The sequence below is a fragment of the Phoenix dactylifera genome, chromosome 3, assembly GCF_009389715.1.
Source record: "Phoenix dactylifera cultivar Barhee BC4 chromosome 3, palm_55x_up_171113_PBpolish2nd_filt_p, whole genome shotgun sequence".
In the NCBI taxonomy this organism is placed as follows: domain Eukaryota; kingdom Viridiplantae; phylum Streptophyta; class Magnoliopsida; order Arecales; family Arecaceae; genus Phoenix; species Phoenix dactylifera.
Window position 1 is genome coordinate 12,642,460 of NC_052394.1, and position 24,064 is coordinate 12,666,523.

General features: G+C 48.8%; 1 protein-coding gene across 1 annotated transcript in view; it reads left to right on the plus strand.

The window, feature by feature from the left end:
• LOC120110105 (serine carboxypeptidase-like 31) overlaps positions 1-24,064 on the plus strand; it is a 34,028-nt gene continuing 9,964 nt past the window's right edge. Inside the window, exons 1-5 of the mRNA XM_039124042.1 lie at positions 1-297; positions 352-459; positions 3,893-4,004; positions 18,795-18,887; positions 18,967-19,049. Coding sequence (XP_038979970.1) covers positions 1-297; positions 352-459; positions 3,893-4,004; positions 18,795-18,887; positions 18,967-19,049 — 693 coding nt within the window. The remainder of the gene's footprint in view (positions 298-351; positions 460-3,892; positions 4,005-18,794; positions 18,888-18,966; positions 19,050-24,064) is intronic.

Below are 24,064 nucleotides of genomic sequence, written 5' to 3' on the forward strand. Positions count from 1 at the left end.
ATGAGATTGTTTAAGGGTTTGGGTCTCTTCATATGGGCTGCTTCAGCCTTTCTTCTTGTTCATGAACTACACCCAGTATCTTGTGGTGGTATAGGAAATAGGTTCGTTGAGAATGGAGACCTTGTCACCGATTTGCCTGGCCAACCAGTAGTCCAGTTCCGGCATTACGCCGGATACGTGACGGTGAACAAGAAGAATGGGAGGGCCCTCTTCTATTGGTTCTTCGAGGCTGCATCTCATGCTGATGAGAAGCCTCTAGTCTTGTGGCTCAATGGAGGTAAGGATCCTTGCTTGTTCGTGATATGATGGGGATCACAACCATCCTACTGAGCTGTTTAAATTTTGGTGTAGGTCCCGGGTGTTCCTCCGTTGGCTATGGTGCAACGCAGGAGATTGGTCCTTTCCTGGTTGAAAAAGATGGGAGTAAGCTCAAGTTCAATCCATTCTTTTGGAACAAAGGTATTGCTTGAAATAAAATGGCATACATATTAATAACATACATATATATACATATATGTAAGAGGTTTTTTGAAATTTAAACTGAAATTTGCCCGTTGAAGAACTTAACGAACGACAATTATAAACTTGAATGATTTGCGTGTTGAAAAAACTTAACGGATGACACAGTTATCAAAACCGTCTTGAATAGGGACCAACGTTTCCTTAGGTGAAGCCTTAAAAAAGGCCGCACCGAGAGGGAGAGAGAGGGTCCTCTCATTTTCATTTCTTTTTTAAAAAAAATACTAAAACGGGCATTTCATACATTACGGGTATGAATATACCCAATAGAATTGGAAAACAAAAGGTTCCGAAGTACTCCGGGTATCTTTCTCTCTCCAGTCCATAAGATACCTCCTGAGTAGCTCGCAACATATGCCGCCACTCAGTCGGCCGCCCCATTGGCATCATGATATGCATACACAACCTGAAATGTGACATCCTCCCTCGCCATCTCCCAAATGTCGCAGAGTAGGGGATGAACTCCTCCATAACTGCTCGAGCCCTTTCGGACCCGGCTGATCACCGTGACCGAATCTCCCTTCAATAGGACTGAACTTGCCTGAAACACTCGCCGCACATAACACATACCCATTCAGGCCGCCCGCAGCTCTGCCCTATGAGCCGAGGTGTCGAAAATCTGACAGCTACCTGCTGCCACCGTACCAGAACTCGGCCCCTTGATAATGAATCTAGCCCCACCTCTCCTACCTCCATCCAATATCACGGTTTTATGCGAAGAAAGAGCCTTTCAAGCCCTGTTTTCTTCCTTTTTTTTTGTTGAAAAAGATGGGAGTAAGCTCAAGTTCAATCCATTCTCTTGGAACACAGGTATTGCTTGAAATAAAATGACATACATATATACATATATGCATGCATGCATATATAATAGTATGCATATGTAATAATTTTGTTCTAACGAGAAGAAAGCAGATTCTTGGTCATAAAGAGAAGTTGATTTGGAGATGAACCAAGATATTGGTTTTTCTAGATACAGAAGGAGGACTACATGAATTCAACGATATATCCTAAGGTCTATTGGCCAAAATATGGTTTAAAAACTAAACATTTATGTCTTGAATTTAATATTTAGTAGTTCTCCATTTTATGTACAGAAAAAGAATATAATAATTAGTGTGTTGAAAATCATTCAGGATGATTTTACAAAAAGAAATCCAAAGGATCTTTGCTACTCTAGCTAGCTTAATTATCTAGTTTTCACAGTAGTTTTCCACTCACCTTGGTTGAGATCTATTTGTATTAACTACCATAAAAAAAGTTTATAGTAGCCAACAACATTTGCTTCTAGGATGAAGTTATAGTATTATACTTATTCAAAACATGTTTAAATTATAACATAAACTTATTCCAATTATATTATGGTATTTTATTTGTTAATAATTAATTGTTCTTGTAAAAATTCAATCCTCTTCCTTTTGGTAAAATAAATAACTCTATTTTCTTCTTTATAATAACTCTATTTTTAAAATATTTAAAAATACTAATAATTTCAATATATTTATATAGTCATTTAATTTTTTTCTAAAGTCCTTTAAAAATAGATAATGCATATGGTTCTTTTTATCCATGTTATAATTAAAAAGTAATGGTATTTAATATAGAATATTTTTAATACGTTATATTACATATTTTATTTAAGTAGTTTTAATTTTTATGTATTTTAATCTGAATTCTTGGTTAGATCGGTCTCCATGCAAGTTTTTAATAATTATATATTGGATCAGTACCCAATTATGGTGCATCATCTGCAATATTGATAGTGAATTTTATACCGAGAACTATTTTTGTCTATTTATTAAACTGACTCGACTCATGTAGTTTGTCCATTAAGTGGTTTTGGTCAAATCAAGTTGCAATAATATATTTAACCCATAAAAAAATTTAGGTGAAAATATAATACATAATCAATTTCTTTAAATTTACTATGCTTCTAATAATCAATAAGCATTAAAGATTACCTATCTTAAAAGTAGGTACATTATGCACCCTCTATATTAATAAATTATTTATAACACATCTTTACTAAATTAATAGTTATGAATGTTTGTAAAATTATTATAAAATAGATTAAAAATCCCAAGCTAAAGCAAACCTACATTTCTCCAACTATTTATCCAACTTGACTGATCATGTAACCCGTTCAGTTAGTAGGTTTGGCCAAATGAAGTTGAAAATAGCATATTTAACCTGCTAAAATTTGTTAAGTACAAATAGAACATATAATAGTTGATCAATATATGTATTTAAAACCTCATTACTTCTAAACATCATTAGGCAAATGTAATATATTTAGTGATGAAATACTATCATCACAAAGAATCCAAATTAGTTTGCAATGATACTAATTTATCATAAAAAATAAATTATAGAAAATTAGCAATCAAAACTATTAGTTATACAATGATGTATGGGGAGCAAAATTTATTTCATCAATAAATAGTCAGTATCGTGCAACAAAATTGTATATAATGCTAATTAAGTTTTATTTAACTAGAAAAAAATTATCCCAACATAAAAAAATTATTGCAATATCTATAAATAGCCATTATAATATTATATAGATCTTTTAAAAAAAAATTATAACTGTTACTATAGAATATGTGCCGATTTTATGGTATATATACCATCATTATATAATAACTTTTCAGTAACACTTCTGACAAACTGCTACAATATTATATATCTTTTGTAATATTTTTTTAAAATCTATTACAAGAAAACTTTCATAGAAACACATTTTGCCGAACATTACTAAAATTCCATCGCTATAGACTATTTTTGGTGTAGCCTCCACTGTTCCGTTAGCTATGCAATGTTTAGCTCTTTGCAATGCATGAAGGTACAAAACATTTGTGGTTGCTCCATAACATAGATCTAATGATTTTAATTCTTGGCCAGCAATCCAATAAAAATATTTTAGGACCACCACTTGCTGTTTGCATCCCATAAGTAGCAGAAGATAAGTGTGTTTTTGTCATCCTTAATTTGAATGACCAACATATCATATAATTCCTAGTTTCCTTCGTTGTTATAAAAAGAGTGGTAAGCCAACTTAATTCTTCAAATTCTAAGAACTTCACATAGGACTTCATTTAAAACATCAATATATAAACTAGATTTGATTACTTTAAATTATGTAATTAACTAATCCAAACCGCTTTTTAACAAAATTACTAACACCATGTAATCTTATACCACCAAAATAAGCATCTACATTCATAAAAATGGATAAAAAGAATGTAAGGATATAAAATATACCAGAATATGTACTTTACCTGCATAACAGTCATTCACATTAACATAACCAAGAGCAGTAACAATTCAATACACATAAACTTTCTTTGGTTAACCAAAATAAATGCGCTAATAATTGTTAACTAATTTTGCAGAGGCCAACTTACTGTTCCTTGAGTCTCCAGTAGGTGTAGGCTTTTCCTACTCAAACACAACCAGCGACTATGAGATTCTTGGAGATTCCTTTACAGGTGAACTATGTGAACTATGCTTATTGAAATACCTACTTAAGCTCTTCTTATACCACAAGCATCTAAGAATTAATACCACTATTCATGTTTGCCTGAGTTTTTTAGTTTGATTTACATATTACTTACATTTTTGTCATGCTTCTTTTATGGAATTTGAAGTATAGCACATTTAGCACCCTTTTTCACAACAAAATATCATCAAATAAAAAAAGTTGCCCACTGAAAGGAAGAGTTATATAATTATAATCTGATGTTGGAGATTGTCATAGGTTGAAGGCGAGAGACAAGCATTGCAGCGAGACAACATGTTCATGCAAATTAGTTTGTGGTTCTATTTAATTTTTGTAGCACTAATGAACTTTTAAAGAAAATGAATGACCTTAGCTTGTTTTACCTTTTACTTAGTAATTTCTTTGATTTTATAGTCATAAATTTTTAATTTTCTGACTTATATCCATATTTATATTCATACTTTTAGTATCGGATTTATATCAGTACCTATATAGAAAAATATTGATACTTTTAGTATCGGATTTATATCAGTACCTATATAGAAAAATATTGATATAAATTTTTGCATCCGACTAACATTCATATTCGTATATGTATTCATCAAATAAAACAAATATGGATATGGATATGCCGGTATCCAATCCGTATCCGATCTGGTTTAGCCTTAGGTCTTAAGTGGAATAGAAAATTTTTCACCTCTAAAAATATAGCAGCCCATTCTTTTGCAGTGATCACCCTCTAGTGGCCATTGTTGTCTAATACCGAAGATGCTTGGTCCTTGAAAATAACAGTCACCTCCCACCAAACCTTCCCATATACAAAGGATATGGCATCAGAAGAGCCCAACATTCAATACTTCAAACAAGGTTACTTCTTTGCATCAACATACCTGTGCAGCGCACGCACATCTCACTGGTTTTTCTAAAAATATTCCACTCTATTTCGAGATTTAAGAAATGATTAAAACATGAGAAATATAGAGAGTAAAATATACTCTTTAATTAAAACATAATATGGGTGTGTAATTTGTCTGATCTATTCATTATAAATATATTCTTAAATAAAACTGTTGGGGGGAATAAAGTTTCCCCCCAAATGACATAAATGCCCCTAAGAAGCCGTACAACCTCCGACCCCGGACAGCCGAAGTCAGCGTCCGACCTCGGAACGATCGGCCACAAGACGACCGACCCCGAAACCTCCGACCTAAGAGAAACTCCGATGTCCGAGGACCATACTCTAACACCCCTCCGGCATTCATTGCACATGGTCGCTGTAATCTTCCGGCACACTCAACAATAAATGCGGATCTCCGGCTTACTCCACCATTAATGCGGATCTCCGGCTTACTCCATAATAAATGCGGATCTCTGGCTTACTCCACAATAAATGTGCATGGCTCCTGACACCTACGGGTCCCCAGCTCTCCACGGCAAATCGACCCAGCAAGGTCTAGTCGACTATGATAAGTCTCTGATCTCAGCCATGCCGCCGACATCAGTGCAATGATTCGCCTGACCGAGCGCCGACCTAAACAACATGCCAAGCCGTACTACGGCCTCGCCCTGTTACATCACAGGTAAACCGACCCCCGCATATAAAAGGGAGCCTTGGCCTCTCAAGAGGGGATGGGAACATTCATACACCTAAAAATCACTGTTTATCTCCTTCTCCCCACTATTTGCCCCCTCCCTGACTTGAGCGTCGGAGGGCCGGCGCCGGAGAACCCGGCCACCGGTTCATGTGCAGGCACCCGGACGGAGGACGCCGCCAGCCAACGGATCGCCGCCCCGCTGCGAGGACCTGCTGTTCCTTCTCTCCGACCGCCCTGGACGGAGGACGCCGCCCGCCGACAGACCGCCGCCCCGCCGTGAGGACTAACAGTCGCTCCCTCTCCTCGATCGAAGATTGCCCCCGGGTCCAATTTCCAGCAACAGTTGGCGCTAGAGGAAGGGCCCGAGTAGCAGTCATGAAGTTGAGAAGTAAGGGAGCCTCTAACGTCTCCCGGCGTCCCCCGCAAAGTCCTGAACACTCCGTCCAGAATTCTCCAACCCCGGCTGACCCAGCTCCTCAGGTCCAGCCGGAACAGTTCAATGCCCTGGTACAGCAAGTCCAGGCCCTGGCCGCCGCCGTTCAGGGCCTGCGGCGCGTGGAGGCTTTACCGGCACTTCCCCCGCAGGCCCAGGCCCCGCCGGAGTGTCTCCCCAACGGCCCGGTTCTCCCCAGCCAAAATTTGCATGGCTCCTCCAGAGCCAACAATGGAGAACGAGCTTCTCCCCGGAGAGAGTTACCGGGAGAAGGTTTCGACCGGAGACCCCAACTTTCTGAGGCGGAGTCAGCCCCGGATCACCGTGAGCTGGCGCAAACCACAGCGACAATCCCACGGGTGGGGGAGCTCGACTGAAAAGTCGAGCATCTGGAGCGCCAGATTGCGGCACTCCACAGCAAGAAGGCAAGACAGGAAGGGGACTTTGAGTTCACTACCAAGTCCCCCTTCTCCCGCCAGATCGAGGACGAGCCAGTTCCCGCGAGGTTCAAAATGCCTCAGGTGGAGCCCTACAGCGGAATCACCGACCCCCTCGACCACTTGGAGAGTTATCGGGCCCTCATGGCCCTACAAGGGTCCTCGGAGGCCATACTCTGCAAGGCCTTCCCAGCAACCCTCCGAGGGACCGCTCGGCTTTGGTTCTCTGGTCTGAAGCCGAAAACGGTGTCCTCTTTTGAGCAGCTCGGCAGGCAGTTCGCCACCAACTTTGCTGCCAGCCGGCGCCAGCAACGGACATCAGACTCCCTCCTAGACGTCAAGCAGAAGGAGGGGGAGCCCCTCAAAGAGTACCTGGACCGCTTTACCGCCGCCACATGGGAGGTTCGCGAGCTAGACCAGTCGATAGCCATGTCGGCTCTGAAGACTGGGGTCCGCTCCTACCGATTCCTCTTCTCCATCGAGAAGAGCTTCCCGGCCGACTTCACCGAAATGCTGGCCCGAGCCCGGAAGTACGCCAAGGCCGAGGAGGCAGTCGCCTCCAGGCGGGGGGCAATCGAGCCCAGCTCGAAGAAGCGGAAGAAGCGCCGCGAGGAGCGCGGTCGACAAAGGAGCCGGTCTCCCCGCCGAGAGAAGAATCTCCCCAGACTGAGGAGCCCGCCCCGTCAGCAGGGGCGACCTCGGCAGAGGACACCTCCTCGTCCGAGGTCTCCACCACGGCCCCGGGCGCACCAGGCGAGGTACGAGAACTATACACCCGTCAATGCTCCTCGGGCCGAGATCCTGATGGAAATTGAGGGCCGGGACTTCTTCCGACCCCCGCCTCCTATGCGAGACACGGGATTTCCCCGAAATTCCAGAAAGTACTGCCGCTTCCACCGAGATCGCGGGCACGACACGGAGGACTGCTTCCAACTCCGGGATGAGATAGAAGCGCTCATCAGACGGGGAGTACTCAACCGGTTCGTGAGGAACCGACATGAGGAAAGGAGGCCGGCGGAGAATGTTGCACCAACCGAAAATCCTGGCGGCAACAGGCCTATCGCCGGCACCATCAACATGATTGGGCGGACCTCGGCAGGAACAGCCGCCCAAGGAGCACCCCCGAAGCGCCCACGCACTGATGAAGTCATCTCGTTCTCAGACGAGGACTTAGAAGGGGTCGAGACCCCTCACGATGACGCTGTGGTCATCTCAATGATTGTAAATAGGTTTGATGTAAAGCGTGTCCTAGTTGACAATGGAAGCTCAGCCAACATTTTGTACTACCATGCCTACCAAAAAATGGGGTTGACAGAAGGACACCTCCGGAGAATCAATGCCCCGCTGGTCGGGTTTACCGGAGATGCGGTCCCGGTTGAAGGTGAGGCTAGCTTCCTTGTCACAGTTGGCCTCGCCCCCCGGGAGAGCACTGTGAGGATGGACTTCCTGGTGGTCCGTCTGCCCTCGGTCTACAACGCCATCCTTGGGCGCCCAGGGTTAAACGCCCTTCGAGCCGTGGTTTCAACTCGCCATTTGCTCATGCGGTTTCCCACCGGCCAAGGAGTGGGCGAGGTCCGCGGAGACCAACTGGTCGCCAAGCAATGCTACATGGCGGCCCACACAGTAAAGCAACCAGCCGAGGCACCAGACCGCCCGATGGGCCCTTCACTGCCCATAGAAACCCTCGATGCGAGGGACACTCTCTAGAAGAAGCAAGTAGAGCCCGGTGAGCTCCTTATTCAAATCCCACTACAAGAAAATTTTCCCGAGCTAACCGTGCAGGTTGGCTCCGGCCTCGGCGCCCATAAGAGAAATCGCCTCGTCAGCTTCCTGCGGGACAACGCTGACGTCTTCGCCTGGTCGCCCGCGGACGTGCCAGGAATTGATCCCGAGGTCATGGTCCACCGACTCCAGGTGAGGCCAACCAGCAGGCCCGTAAAGCAGAAGAAAAGAGGCTCCGCCCCTGAGCGACAACGAGCTGCGGCCGAGGAGGTGGACAAACTCCTCGGAGCCGGCTTCATCCGGGAGGTCTCCTACCCGGATTGGCTCGCCAACGTAGTCCTCGTAAAGAAGGCCAACGGAAAATGGCGTATGTGCGTGGACTACACCGACCTGAACAAGGCCTGTCCAAAAGACAGCTTCCCTCTCCCGAGCATCGACCAGCTCGTCGACTCCACTTCAGGACACCAACTGCTAACTTTTATGGACGCCTTTTCAGGATACAACCAAATCCGAATGGCGCCAGAAGACGGCCTTCATCACCGACAAGGGCACCTACTGCTACAAGGTGATGCCCTTTGGCCTGAAAAACGCTGGGGCCACCTATCAGAGACTGGTCAGCCAAATCTTTAAAGACCAGATCGGCCGGAACATGGAAGTCTATGTGGACGACATGCTGGTAAAGAGCCAAGCGGCGGAACACCACATAGCCGATCTCAACGAGACATTCGCCAAGCTCAGAAAATACCAAATGAAACTCAATCCGGCGAAGTGCGCGTTCGGGGTCACCTCGGGCAAGTTCCTGGGTTTCATAGTGACCCAACGCGGAATTGAAGCCAACCCGGAGAAAATCCGGGCACTGCAAGAGATGTCGCCTCCAAAGACAGTTAAGGAGGTGCAGCGGCTCGCGGGGCGGGTAGCCGCCCTGGGAAGGTTTGTTTCTCGATCAGCCGAGCGTTGCCTCCCCTTCTTCAAGAGCCTCAAACGGCCGAAAAACTTCCGGTGGACAGAAGAATGCCAGCAAGCCTTTGAAGAGCTTCGGAGCCTTCTGGCCTCTCCCCCGCTGCTCACCAAGCCCCAGAAAGGCGAAATTCTTTACTTATATCTGGCCGTCTCCCCAGCTGCAGTAAGCTCGGTCCTCGTCCGGGAAGAAGACAAGCTCCAAAAGCCGGTCTATTACACCAGCCGGGTTCTCAGGGATGCTGAGACCCGATATTCTAAACTTGAGAAGACCATCTTCGCTCTCATCATCTCGGCTCGGAGACTCAGGCCTTACTTTCAAGCCCACACGATAGCTATATTAACCGACCAGCCTATGAAGCAGATATTGCAGAGGTCGGATCGTGCGGGGAGGATCACCAAATGGGCAGTCGAGCTCGGGGAATTCGACCTAGAATATCGGCCCAGGCCGGCTATCAAAGCTCAGATACTCGCTGACTTCATCGTGGAGTGCACCCTTCCGGACGACCCCGAGCCGCCATCTGAGTCCGTGGAGGAGACCCCGAAGCAGCCGTGGGTCCTGCACTCGGATGGGTCTTCGACCCCGGGGGGCAGCGGGGCCGGACTTATCCTCACCAGTCCAGATGGAGTGGTGGCCGAGCAAGCTCTGCGCCTCGAGTTCCCGGCCTCGAACAATGAGGCCGAGTATGAGGCTCTCATCGCCGGGCTCAAGCTGGCGAAAGAACTAAAAGTGGGAGACCTGACGGCCTTCAGCGACTCCCAGCTGGTGGTGAACCAGGTTCAAGGAGATTTTGAAGCTAAAGAGCCATCCATGCAAAAGTATCTCCAAAAGGTGCGGGAATTCACGTCTGCCCTGAATTCTTTCAATATTCAGTATATTCCCAGAGCGGAAAACCTCAGGGCAGACCAGCTATCCAAACTGGCCACCTCCCGCATGAGCGAGCTTCCCAAGGGAACAGCGCTCGAGTATCTTCGGGTCCCCAGCACGGAGGAACCCGAGCCCACTATGTGCATCGACTTCGAGCCAAGCTGGATCGACGGGCTCGTCTGCTATCTTCAGGATGGAACTCTACCTCATGACGAGACGGAGGCTCGCCGAATCAAGCGCCAGGCTCCCCGGTATGTCTTGTACGAGAATAAACTCTATCGACGATCATTTACTTCTCCCCTTCTCAGATGCCTCCGCCCCTCCGAGGCGGACTACGCCCTCCGAGAGGTCCATGAAGGGATCTGCGGAAATCACCTGGGGGGTCGAGCCTTGGCCCATAAGATCCTGCGGCAGGGATACTACTGGCCCACACTCCAGAAGGACGCAACAGATTTCGTCCGCAAGTGCGATCGGTGCCAACGAAACGCCAATATCCAGCGCCGACCTTCAGCTCTGCTGACCTCCATCATCGCCCCCTGGCCGTTTGCCCAATGGGGGATCGACATCCTGGGGCCCTTTTTCCTGGCCACCGGACAGAGAAAGTTCCTGGTCGTCTCCATCGACTACTTCACCAAATGGGTCGAGGCCGAACCTGTTGCCCGGATCACCGAGCAAAAGATGCGGGACTTCGTGTGGAAGTCTATAATCTGCCGATTCGGACTACCCCGTATCCTTATATCTGACAATGGTCGACAATTTGACAATGTTCATTTCAGGGAGTTTTGCTCTGAGCTCGGCATTGATCATCGCTTCACCTCGGTTGCCCATCCCCAGACAAACGGGGAAACTGAGGTAACTAACCGAACTATTTTGCAGGGACTCAAAGCTAGGCTTGATCGGTCCAAAGGACAGTGGGTCGAGGACTTGTACAATGTCCTTTGGGCGTACCGGACCACGTTCCGACTGCCCACGGGAGAGACCCCCTTCAACCTAGCATACGGTACCGAGGCCGTCATCCCATTGGAGATCGGCTTGCCTTCTCCGAGGGTGGAGCATTACGATCCCGATACCAATTCCTCCCAGCTCAGGAGCAATTTGGACCTCGTCGAAGAGACAAGAGAGGTCGCCCGGGTGCGCATGGCGAGATATCAACAGCGAACGGCCCAATACTACAACTCCAGAGTTAAGCCCAAGCTCTTCAAAGTAGGGGACCTCGTCCTCAGGAAAGCCGAGGCTTCTCAACCGACCGAGCAAGGAAAGCTCGCCCCAAACTGGGAAGGACCGTATCAAATCGCCCGGGTACAACGGCCAGGGGCGTACAAATTGAAGTCCCTGGAAGGGACTCTGATCCCACGAAGCTGGAACTCCGAGAATTTACGAATGTACTACCAGTGAAACCCCAAGGGGTTCAAGATAATCAGGATAATGGACTCAGCTCCTTTTTCTGCAAATATTTCTCTCGTTTTGATGACTGTAATCCTCTTCTAATATTGGGTCGTCTGTGATCCTCAGATTCCCCGGCCAAAATCGGGATGCCTCGAGGCTCGACCGTAGAGTCCCAAACTCCCTCGACCTCGGGAAGAATCGCAGGACGGTGAAACGTCGACTGGAGCAAGATTCCTCGACTAAGGTCGAGATGCCCCGAGTGTCGACAGTGCGTGCCCAGACCCCTCGACACTTCGGGAAGACGGGGTAGTACCTTCGCAGTCCCCCGTGGCGCTCAACACCAACAACGGGGTAGTACCTTCGCGGCCCCCCGTAGCGCCTCCTCGACTAAAGGTCGGGATGCCCCGAGGGTCGACCGTAGAGAACCAGACTCCCTCGACCTCGGAAAGGCGCCGTGAGGGGTGGAAAGGGTGGCTCCACCCGGGGCGCCACAAAGTGGACCCCCGGAAGCGGTCGACGATCCCAGATCCCCGAAGCGAGCGATCCCTCGACTAAGGTCGGGATGCCCCGAGAGTCGACCGTAGAGAACCAGACTCCCTCGACCTCGAGAAGCGTCGCCGGTCGGTAGAGCGTGCCCAGACCAGCCGACTTGACGAACGATCCCTCGACTAAGGTCGGGATGCCCCGAGGGTCGACCGTAGAGAACCAGACTCCCTCGACCTCGGGAAGGCGCCGTGAGGGGTGGAAAGGGTGGCTCCACCCGGGGCGCCACAAAGTGGACCTCCGGGAGCGGTCGACGATCCCCGATCTCCGAAGCGAGCGATCCCTCGACTAAGGTCGGGATGCTCCGAGGGTCGACCGTAGAGAACCAGACTCCCTCGACCTCGGAAAGCGTCGCCGGTCGGTAGAGCGTGCCCAGACCAGCCGACCTGACGAACGATCCCTCGACTAAGGTCGGGATGCCCCGAGGGTCGACCGTAGAGAACCAGACTCCCTCGACCTCGGAAAGGCGCCGTGAGGGGTGGAAAGGGTGGCTCCACCCGGGGCGCCACAAAGTGGACCCCCGGGAGCGGTCGACGATCCCCGATCCCCGAAGCGAGCGATCCCTCGACTAAGGTCGGGATGCCCCGAGGGTCGACCGTAGAGAACCAGACTCCCTCGATCTCGGAAAGCGTCGCCGGTCGGTAGAGCGTGCCCAGACCAGCCGACCTGATGAACGATCCCTCGACTAAGGTCGGGATGCCCTGAGGGTCGACCGTAGAGAACCAGACTCCCTCGACCTCGGGAAGGCGCCGTGAGGGGTGGAAAGGGTGGCTCCACCCGGGGCGCCGCAAAGTGGACCCCCGGGAGCGGTCGACGATCCCCGATCCCCAAAGCGAACGACCCCTCGACTAAGGTCGGGATGCCCCGAGGGTCGACCGTAGAGAACCAGACTCCCTCGACCTCGGGAGGTATCACAGGTCAGCAAAGCGTCCACGAACCCGCCGACCTGACGTGAGATCCCTCGACCAAGGTTGAGGCGCTCCGAGGTCCGACCATAGGGTCTTAAGCCCCCTCGATCTCAAAAAGGGCTACAAATCAACAGAGCCTCCCCAGATCCTCTCAACTCCGGCAGGAGTCGCCGGGTCCATGGGAAGCCCGAGCCCCTTTTACAAGTCAAAAATGATGCCGGAGGTCGACGAGGAAGGGAAGCGACCTACTCCACCATGCGAAGCATGACCCCGAGAATGTAAGAGGTACACCCAACTAGACGCCCTCCTTGTCAAATTTTATCTACATATTGCCGAGCGGGATCTTGTCCAATGTTGGAGTCTTATTTTGCCCCAAAGCCGGGCTTCTTCGTTGGGTCGGCTTAAGACCGACCTCCCAACTTCATTATGCCTGCTCTGTTCATCAAGTCTCCGCAATCCGCACTAAGGCCTCATAAAGTAGGGCCCAACTCGGCTCTTCTAAGTAAACTCCGACGTCCAGCTGAGAAAGTGGTCCCGGCCACGAATGTACCAGCCAAGCACAGGTACCAAGGCAATTTTTGGGAATCCCAGCCTTGTTCACCGAAATCTCGGCAGGGTCCGAGAACGATAACTATGAAAACCTTCGGCAATAACTTGTTTATTAGCCCGCGCTCCCTATGAGAGGTTCGGAGTTGAGTTCGGAAACCCGACTAAACTCTCCGAATAGCGGCACGAATAGACCTATTCCGGTCCCACTTGAAGGGCTAAGGCCCGACCTCGGTGCCTTAAGATTTTCCTAAAGGCCAAACGTGGCAACTCCCACGACTCTAAGATCCGAGTTATAGGACTTAGAGAAATTTTCTAGAAACCTAAGCTCGGAGCTCCCTTTGGTCGAGACGGCTGGAATCCGAGAAGGCTAAGATATTGCCAGGGAAAAGGGCAGCTTCGTTAAGCAGCCCAAAGATTAAAATACGAAGTTAGAGGTCGTCGAGGCGGTTAGCTAAGGTTCTAGCCTCATCCACGACAACAGAGGGAAAGATGAACACAGAATGACAAAAACATTTCTTCATTAATAAAGGGCCGGAAGGCCAATTACAAAATTGGAAGTCGGCCACTCAAGGGCCGACCCCGGATACAATGAAAAAGAAAAGAAAAATATGCTAAGTCCTAAGCGGCGGGAGCCACATCTGGGGGGTCATCCGGCATATTGATGACCTCATGATCTTCCTCCGGAACAGGCTCGGGGCCGGGAGCAGGAGCTTCGGGCGCCGCCTCCGGGACAGCGTCGATCTCGGCCGCCGGAGCCGCCTCCATGACACCGCCCGCCTCGGCTACCCCCGTCGAAGGCTCGGCGGGGTCCTGCTCGTATATTCCCGCCTCGGACGTCAGGATGGCAGGAAGGGCTTGCACGTCGGACCCCCAGCCCCGGTCCTCCCTCGGACGGACCGTCGAGAAGTCGTACTGAGGGCAGTACCGGCGCACCTGCTCCCGAAAGTTCTCGAAGCCTCGAAGGAAACCGTCGACCGTCTCCTCCTCCAACATGTCGCGGAACTCTTGCGACTCTTTGAAGAGTTCCACAGCATGCTCGGCTCGTTCGAGGGCCCTCCTCTCCCGGGCCTCAAGTTGCCCGAGTCAGAGGCGCAAGACCCCCTCCTCATACTCGAGGGCCGCGACCCTGGCCTGGACCTCCCCTAAGCGTGCCTCCGTGCCGCGCATGGTTGCCCTGGTCAGGGCATGAGCCGCCTTCTCCTCCTCGAGCGCCCCCACCATGGCAAGGCGCTCAGCCTCGGTGGCTGCCCACCGAGCCTCGGCCGCGGCCAACGCCGCCTCCAGCTCGGCGACTCTTTTCTTGGCCGGCTCCAGTTGCTGGCCGAGCTGTTGAACTTCTTCCCGATACCCATGGGCGATGAACACCATGGTGTCGAGCTCGAGAATATGCTGAAAAGAAAGAAACGAGGGTATTGTGAGTTGAAAAGCACATATGTACGCTAAAAACTCGGGGAAATTAAGAAGAAAGCTTACCCGGGCGGTGTTGCAGTAAGCACTGCCGACGACCTCCTCCAGCGAAATACCCCGGAACACGGCCCGGTCCGCTGGAAGCACCGCACGCCGCAACATGGAGCGTGCGACCTCGGCATCTTGAAAGGCCGAGCGCCCCTCGGGAATAGAAGAGTCCGGCTCGACCGACTCTTCTCGGAAAGCCCGGGAAGAGCTCGGCACGATCGAACCCGAGGTCCCGGAGCCGCTCGCCTCGGTGCCTCGGGTAAGCCCGGGTCCTGGCTGCTGCGGCCGGACCACGGACGGCTCCCCCCGCTGGGCAAGGGGGGTAGGGCAAGGAGAGGCCGACGGGCCCGCATCACCAACAACCCGCTCCCGCCTCGGGTCCGTTGCAGGGGCCCCCGCCTCGGGGCCACTCATCCCGGCCGACGAAGAAGCACCGTCTGTCCTCGCCCTCTTCCGAGGCTGGGGTGCAGCACCCCCGGCCTCGGCCTCTCGCCTCCTCAGGCGAGAGAAAAGTGATGTGTTGCTGGTCGGCATGCGTGGAATATCTGAAATCAAGAATTTTGTTAGGAGTCAGACCAGTGACCGTAAAGACGGAGAACAAGAAATAAATAAATAGAATAATGCAACCGCCCTTACCCTCGGGGCGCGCCGAGCTCAGACCCACGCTCGCCAGGGCGTCCTCCCGCAAGAGCTCGGTCAGGTCGTTGCCCCTCCCGAGGGCTCGCAAAGAGTCCAGGGTCCTCAGCTCCCTCCCCGTGGGCTCGGAGAGTTTGTTGAGGGCCTTCAGCCGAGGGTGTCCCCACCTTGGCTCGAACCCCCAAGGCGCCGCAGACGCCAGAAAGAAAAACTTCCTCTTCCACTCGTGAATCGAGGAAGGGGCGCCCCGGAAGAGTGACATACCGCCCCGAAAGGCGAAATATAACCACCCTACGTCCGCCGGGTTTTTCTTTAACAGAAAATACCGGCGAAAAAGGCCTACCGAAATCGGGATCCCGTGCCCGAGGCACAGGGACAAAAACCCGATTATGGTCCTCCATGAGTTCGGAGCCAACTGCGCCGGGACGAGCTGGTACTCGGCCAGCAAGTTGCTCACGAACTCATGAGCGGGAAAACGCAGGCCCGCCCAAAGTGTCTCGCGGTAAACTGCGATCCGACCTGAGGGCGGCTGCGTCACCCTGTCTTCCGGCCCTGCGGTTTCAAGGCGAAACCCGGGCTGGAAGAAGAAACGGGAGCGGATTAACTCCAGCTCCTCTTCCGACAGACCGACCCAACCTCTTCGGGACCGGAACCCATTCTCACAGAAGAGTGGAGTAAAAGTTAAGAGTAGAAAATGGAAGTTGACGAGGAGGAGAAAAGAGGAAACCCTAGTGAAAACAGGAAGAAAACCTACTGGACATTGCCGGAAATCGCTCCGGGCACCACCAGCAAGATTCAGCTGAGGGAGGAAGCAGGGGGGAAAGACGACGAAAATAAGAGGCAGCCAAACAAGACCTTTAGGGCAGACTCGTGGGGTTTATATAGACCCCCCTGACGGCCCAGATCGACGGGATCGGTTCCCATCCCCCCGACCGGGTTGCGCCGCGTGTCGACCTCGGAAGCCGAGGCACCGTATTCACTCCGGTTTAATAAATCGGCTACGAAATCGAAGCGTTGTCCCATCGGATCTCGGGGCCTCATCATGGGTCCACAGAGTCAAATCGTCTTGAGGAACGAGCGGACATAACCCCCGCTCCCCTCGTTTAATAAGATCTGGGACACGTGGAGCTCCGATAAGGCCTCCACTTCTTCGGAATTATGGTCCAGTAACATGAAATCGAAAGCGTCCGACCTCGGGTCGCGCCGCATGTCCGTTTCAAACCCCGTAACGGCACACTCATTAATGAGCCAGAAACGTCGATTACGGAATCGAGACACCGCCTCGACGAGCTCGAGGTCCCCCATCATTAATCCGCCGTAAAATGATCCTGGTAATTCAAGAAGCATGACGATACGAGCTCCATCATTAGCTCACCGAATAAAGCAGCCTCGAGACGCCAAAGGGCGCATATCTCACCATGAAAGCTCCGGAAAGCACAAGGGGGCGGGCGAGACCTTCCCCCCAACCTTAGTGACAGACTTTACTTCCCACGTCCGAGCCCCACAAGCCGCTCGAACTCGGAAGTCGGGGGGTAGTGTTGGGGGGAATAAAGTTTCCCCCCAAATGACATAAATGCCCCTAAGAAGCCGTACAACCTCCGACCCCGGACAGCCGAAGTCAGCGTCCGACCTCGGAACGATCGGCCACAAGACGACCGACCCCGAAACCTCCGACCTAAGAGAAACCCCGATGTCCGAGGACCATACTCTAACACCCCTCCGGCATTCATTGCACATGGTCGCTGTAATCTTCCGGCACACTCAACAATAAATGCGGATCTCCGGCTTACTCCACCATTAATGCGGATCTCCGGCTTACTCCATAATAAATGCGGATCTCCGGCTTACTCCACAATAAATGCGCATGGCTCCTGACACCTACGGGTCCCCAGCTCTCCACGGCAAATCGACCCAGCAAGGTCTAGTCGACTATGATAAGTCTCTGATCTCAGCCATGCCGCCGACATCAGTGCAATGATTCGCCTGACCGAGCGCCGACCTGAACAACATGCCAAGCCGTACTACGGCCTCGCCCTGTTACATCACAGGTAAACCGACCCCCGCATATAAAAGGGAGCCTTGGCCTCTCAAGAGGGGATGGGAACATTCATACACCCAAAAATCACTGTTTATCTCCTTCTCCCCACTATTTGCCCCCTCCCTGACTTGAGCGTCGGAGGGCCGGCGCCGGAGAACCCGGCCACCGGTTCATGTGCAGGCACCCGGACGGAGGACGCCGCCAGCCAACGGATCGCCGCCCCGCTGCAAGGACCTGCTGTTCCTTCTCTCCGACCGCCCTGGACGGAGAACGCCGCCCGCCGACAGACCGCCGCCCCGCCGTGAGGACTAACAGTCGCTCCCTCTCCTCGACCGAAGATTGCCCCCGGGTCCAATTTCCAGCAACAAAAACATACATATTATTTTAATAATTTTAACAAATTATCATGAAAGCATTATGGAAATACGCTAACATAGTTAATTTCTTTAATGTTTACAAATTTACTAGGCATATGCAGCAATACAGGTGATCTATGATAAATTTTAATTTTTTGTTCTTTGTTAAACTGCAGAAAAATATAGCATGTTTCAAATTTCTTGGGAGTTTCCTTTCTGTGCCAAGATTTGTTGATTTAAACAAAGTTTTGTTTATTTTCTTCGTATCCAATTTTAAAAATGTGCAGTTGTAATTTGAATTCGTACCCATCACATCTTCATTTGCTCTATTATATAGACTTCATCATCCATGTGATGGATGAGGTAGAAGTCTCTATAACTAGGTAACTTTTGCATGCCTTAGAGTCACAAGTTTGGTATAACAACAATTTGGTTTGGGGAAAGATTCAGAATTTGGATGTTAATGTTGTAACTTCAGCAATATCTGGAAGGAATTGGGATACTTAAAGTTTAGAAAAACAAAGTAGAAGAAGACAAGGTACATGTAATATGAACATTAAATGTTTTGCTCGTGCAAGAAAAAAAAAAGGGAGAACTAAGAGTACCAAACAGTTGCAAACAAAATCAGCACTAACAGCAACGAGTAATATCATTAAGTTGTAATCAGTAAGCTTTTAGTGAAAAATATGTACAGAAATCATGAGTAATTCGAGAACATGTCAATAATTACGAGAATATTATTAGTAGTATATGTTGGGTGAGCGTGTGCATGTGTACTCACTAGCTAGAGATGCACTTAATTTGTCAATATGACTTCACCTAGTTATAATCATTTTTAGCTTTTTGGAGTTCTTACCTTGCTTCGTTGTTATTTCTATGGAACCATTGTTGATTAGCAAATGATACATACACTTTTCTGCACAACTGGTTCGAAAAGTTCCCATCCTACAGAAACCGAACCTTTTACATGGCAGGAGAGAGCTATGCAGGTATGCTTCAGCTCTGGACTCTTTTGGTGTTTAATTTGTTGCTTCATAAGTCTAATATTCTCTGGTACTGCACTGCCAGGAAAGTATGTTCCGGAGTTGGCTGAGCTCATCTATGACATGAACAAGAATCCTTCATTGTTTATAGACCTCAAGGGTTTCTTGGTATTCCTCCCTCGTGTTTTATTATCTATAATCTCCAGTCTGATTTCAGCCCATAACAGCAATTAAAATTCCTTTATTTCTTCTATGGATGTTGATTAGTGGACAACATCGGTTTACTGCTTAAATAAGTTAATCATATGTTCAACAAGCATCTGTCATTAGTCCTGCAAGACTGAGCAGTGACATGTCTTGCTTACCAAATTTTTATGAAGCATACATAGCTTGACTGATAAGAGTCAATGGCGCATGTTTCTCATAGTCAAGGATACCGAAACTAACAAGGCTGTAAGGTTTTCTTGATTGTCTCTGTAATGTCCGGGCCCACAACCTACTAGGCCCAATAAGAAATGGGCCCAGTTAAGGGTTTGGGCCCAAATTTCACTGTGGGCAGTGCTGTTATAATGTTTAAAAAAAAAAAAAAACGAAGGGATAAGACCGACAGGGAAGGGTGACCCTCACCCCTGCTGGCAGCCGATGCCGGCGCACCGAAGACAGGGGGCGGCGGCGGCCAGTCCCGGAGAGGGGAGGAATGGAGCGGATGGGACCTCTCAGAGGGGGGTCTCATCCTCTAAACAATTATTAAGCCTCTGCCGGCAACCCCAAGTCACAGACCCCCAAGAACACTGAACGAGAGAGAGAGCCGAAGCCTTGGAGCCGAAGGCAAAGGAGCCTGAAGCCCCAAGAGGAAGGAGGGACTACCAGGAGGAGGTACTGCCCGACTGCAGCTGACCAAGGTAAGGAGTTTTTAGGGTTAGGGTTTAACAGAAGTAAAGAAACCCCTCTGTGGGGTGCTCTCCCCCTCTGTGTCAACAGTGAAACAGAGGGGAGGAGGCCGGCACAGGAGAGGGAGAAAAACCCACAAGCCCCGGGTCGGGCCGGACTCACAGACCGCGTACTCGACGACCACCCGGGCCGAACCCAACCGGGATCGGCCCGCGAACGAACCAGACACCGCGGCCTCGGCCGCAGGTACCCTGGGGTTCGGGGGGCAACCCGGGCCGCCGGATCTGGCCGGGACGGCAACAGAGGCAGCCACAGGGCCGCCAGCCCCGGCCGGACCACCACCTCTTCTCCGGCAAGGGGTGGTGGTGCCGGAAGGAAGGACCAAGGAAAAGAAGAGAAAAGAAAAGAAAAAGAGAAAGAAAGAGAGAGGAAAAATTAGAATGAACTCACCGGAGGAGATCCAGCCGTAACCCCACCTCCCGGCGCTTCTCCCCTTCTCCGGCATCGCTTCGGAGAAGAGGAAGGGCAGACCTTCCTTCCGCCGGCCCTCCGGGGGGGAAACTCCGCCTCGGTCTGTGGATCGGGAGGAGCCTCGCCTCCCCGGCCGCCTGCAAAAGAAAAAAAAAAGGGAGAAGGTGGAGGGTTACGAAAGGGACAAAGGGGTCGGAGGCTAGGGTTTTCGGCGGAAAACAAAGAAGAAAGAAAGATAGAGGGAGAAAGAGAGGAAGAAAGACCGGAGCCGGAGAAAGCCGAGGGCTCGGCCGGAGGCTAGGGTCTCGGCGAAAACAAAGAAGAAAGAAAGAGAAAGAGAGAGAGAAAGAGAGGGAGCGACGGAGGAAGAGAGGCCGTGGATTCGGCCGGAGAAGAAGAAGAAGGCCGAGGAATCGGCCGAAACATCCACGATTCCGGCGAGGGCGAAGAAGAGAAGAGAGAGGAAGAGCGTCGGAGGAGAGAGGGGTCGCGGAAGGTGAAGAGGCGGAAGCCTCTGGAAGGGGGGAGAAGGAAAAACATGAGCACGGGTTCGCGGGTCGGATCCGAACCCGCAACCCGTTAAGCCTAAAAAAAAAAAATTGAAATGGGTTAAGTAAACCCAATTAAACCGGACCCAATCTAGTTGGGTGAACCCGGATGAGGGATTGAGTGGGATCTGAACCCAATTGAACCTGAACCCGAGCCCAATTTAATTGGGCTAAGTCTGGACGAGCCCAAACTGCAAATTGGGTCAAATCCGAACCAAATTAGGCCCAAATTGATTTGGGTCCGAACCCAGTTGAGTGGAGTTAATCCCAGCAGGCCCAATTAATACTAAATTAGGCCCAGTAAATTGACAGAGGACCCAATTGGCTAGAAAAGGTTGGACCCAATTATAAACGAGGCCCAATCTGGTTTCAAACTGAGCCCCAAAGGCTCTAAATTGGGTAAATTGGACTTGGCTAGATCCTTGGATGGGATCCAAGCAAGTAAGTTCATAGTATGATGAACTAAGAGATTTTATAATAAATAAATGGGGAATAATGTAAACCCTATTATGTTGTTTTAGGTGATTAAGGATTTGTCACCTAGGCTTGAGCAATTTGGAAAGCGAATTGAGGTAAGTAATCTATCTTAATCTTATCGTAGATCCTGTATTATGTTTTATAAGATGAACCAGTGCTTTTCATACAACTTGAATTGTATACATGATTGGTGAGAAAGGTAAGTAATCTGCCCTAATCTTTATGGATCATACATGAAATTTAACATGTTATGCATGTACTGTAGGCTAAGAATGATATGTGTACCCGACATGCTCTAGTTACACAAGATGTGATGATATATGTTTTATATTCCGTTATGCCTACAAAATATTGGGATTACGTTACATGCTAAGATATGAGTTATGAAACATGAACATGAGTGGTACATGTCAGTCACATAATTCATAGTTGTGCACATATTATGTTTTCATAGCTCTTGTGATACATGCAAAATGAATGGAGTTCCATGTTATGATTTTTCTTAGCATGAGTGTAAAGAGTAATAATGATTTGCTCTAGCTGCATATTGCTTGTAAGGGGGTACCTAAGAACTACTAATGCTACGGGCCGAATGCAACTGAGCCGGCCTTGCCAGTGGCCGATAATGACTGAGCCAGCCCCGCCAGTGGCCGACTAATAACTGAGCAGGCCCCGCCAGTGACCATTAAAGAATTCGCCGTAGCATCTATGAGGTACTACCTATACGGAGCATTATTTATGAACTCTTAAGAGCTACTGACCCAATGTAACTGAGCCGGCCTTGCCAGTGGCCGAGAATGACTGAGCCAGCCCCGCCAGTGGCCGCCTAATAACTGAGCCGGTCCCGCCAGTGGCCAAGAATGACTTCGCAGTAGCATTTAAGAGCATGACCACGGTATGCCGGGGGCACGGTTTTATGTGCATGTTTTATGAAAATTTTGTGATTTGCAATACTGCTTTGTTTAAATTGCATACTTTATGAAAATGATATTTGAAGCATGATCATGAGGCTCGTTTCAGAGATTGGGTATATGAGGCGGGTGCTTCCAAATCCTGCAGATGTGTTTTTGGGGAGAAGCAAAAATCGGTGAGGGGTGAAGGACGCTTGCGTGAAGCCCCGGAACCGGCCAACATCTGGCAGGGGAGCCCCGTGTTTCCCCCTCATGTGGGCCCGATAGTCACGTGCCCTGCGCAGGCGGGCCGTGACATTTATGAACGTGCTTCGCCAAAGCATATATTGTTTTACAACGGGTTTTTCTTGAATATATCGTTATGAAATGTTGTATTTTGCTATAACCGCTATCTCCTTTAAATTGCATACATATTATGCCATGAAGATGATTAGATAAATATGCATGTCAGCTTCTCAAACCCTGTATAAACATGGTTACCGTTATGTTCGATCCGGTAAGATTATGTATGATTACTTACTGAGCCGTGTAGCTCATATCCGTTCATTTACTTTTCTTTCAGATCTTCACCACTGATAGCTGCCAGAGACACGTTAATTTGGTATCAGGGCTTCTGGGGTAAAGCAAGTATACTTTTGTGTACATAAACTATGTAGAAGCTCTGTATTTGGGTACTGACCAGCATGTTGTACTAAGAATGCTTTCATATGAAAAGATTCGGTTGGTTTGACTACCCTATTACCCAGGTATGAGGCTGCGTGCTATTGCGAGTAGTAGTCGGCAATAGCACGGCCGTGTCACGGATCCGGGTCCGGGGCGTGACAATTCTAGTGGTATCAGAGCAACAAAAAGAGAGAAGTTAGGGCTAATACACAACCATTCTAGGGGCATGATTGTGACTGGTATGGTATTAGAATTCAAGACTTAAGACTACTAAGGATTTTGGTATTTTGAATCAGAATGCTAGCAAGCCATGCCAAAATAAGAATAAGCTAGTTTGGAGATTTCTCGATGGAGTAATTTGTATTTGGATTATGATTAAAGTATATTTTGACGAATATTAAGTGGAGTATTAAAGTACATTGCGTATCAGTATATATGTGATTTTGGAAGTTTAACTTGATACTGAGTACTGTGGATATTATTTCTAGTTTGAAGTTGATTATTTTGATACCAAGATAGTGTTCATTCATAAGTTGTTTAAGGCTTGGACAAGGAAAGATATTTTTATTCTTCGAAGATGAATCTTCGAAATCTGTATGATAATTATGCATGAAACTGTTATATAAGAAGAAAATATATTTGAGGATGAGATTTAAGAGTTTCTCCTTTGTTTACTTGGAATGTGAAATATTAGATCTTTTCAAATTACAATGCAAGATTGGTATTTTGATTGGAAGTCATTTAGTAAATTCTGAGATAATTTTCAATCTTGAAGAATATTTTAGGCTCAAATGTTCTACTATGGATAAAGTGCAGTAGTTTGTGATCCTGTGATAAATCAATTAAACGAATATTAGTTGATGTTTTGACAGAAAAAAAAAAAAAGAGAGAGAATGATGATGACATGGGGTCATTAGGAAATGCAAGTGGAATCAGCAATAGAGTTGATACGGGAACATGCCCAATAGCACATGATGTTGCAGGAGTTTGTATTTAGTGATCATGCTTGTAAGATTTGAAATAAATTATTTTATCTATAATAGAGGGGCAATTATTAAATGCTTTCATTTATCACTAAGAAGCAAGTCTAAATTGTTTTATGAGGAAGGTGAAAAAATTATGGATGATAATTCCACATATCATCGTCTAGTGGAAAGAGTATAATAGAAGAAGATTTTTTTAAATAGAGATCTTACAACAAAAGTATACATCCTTTTCTTTT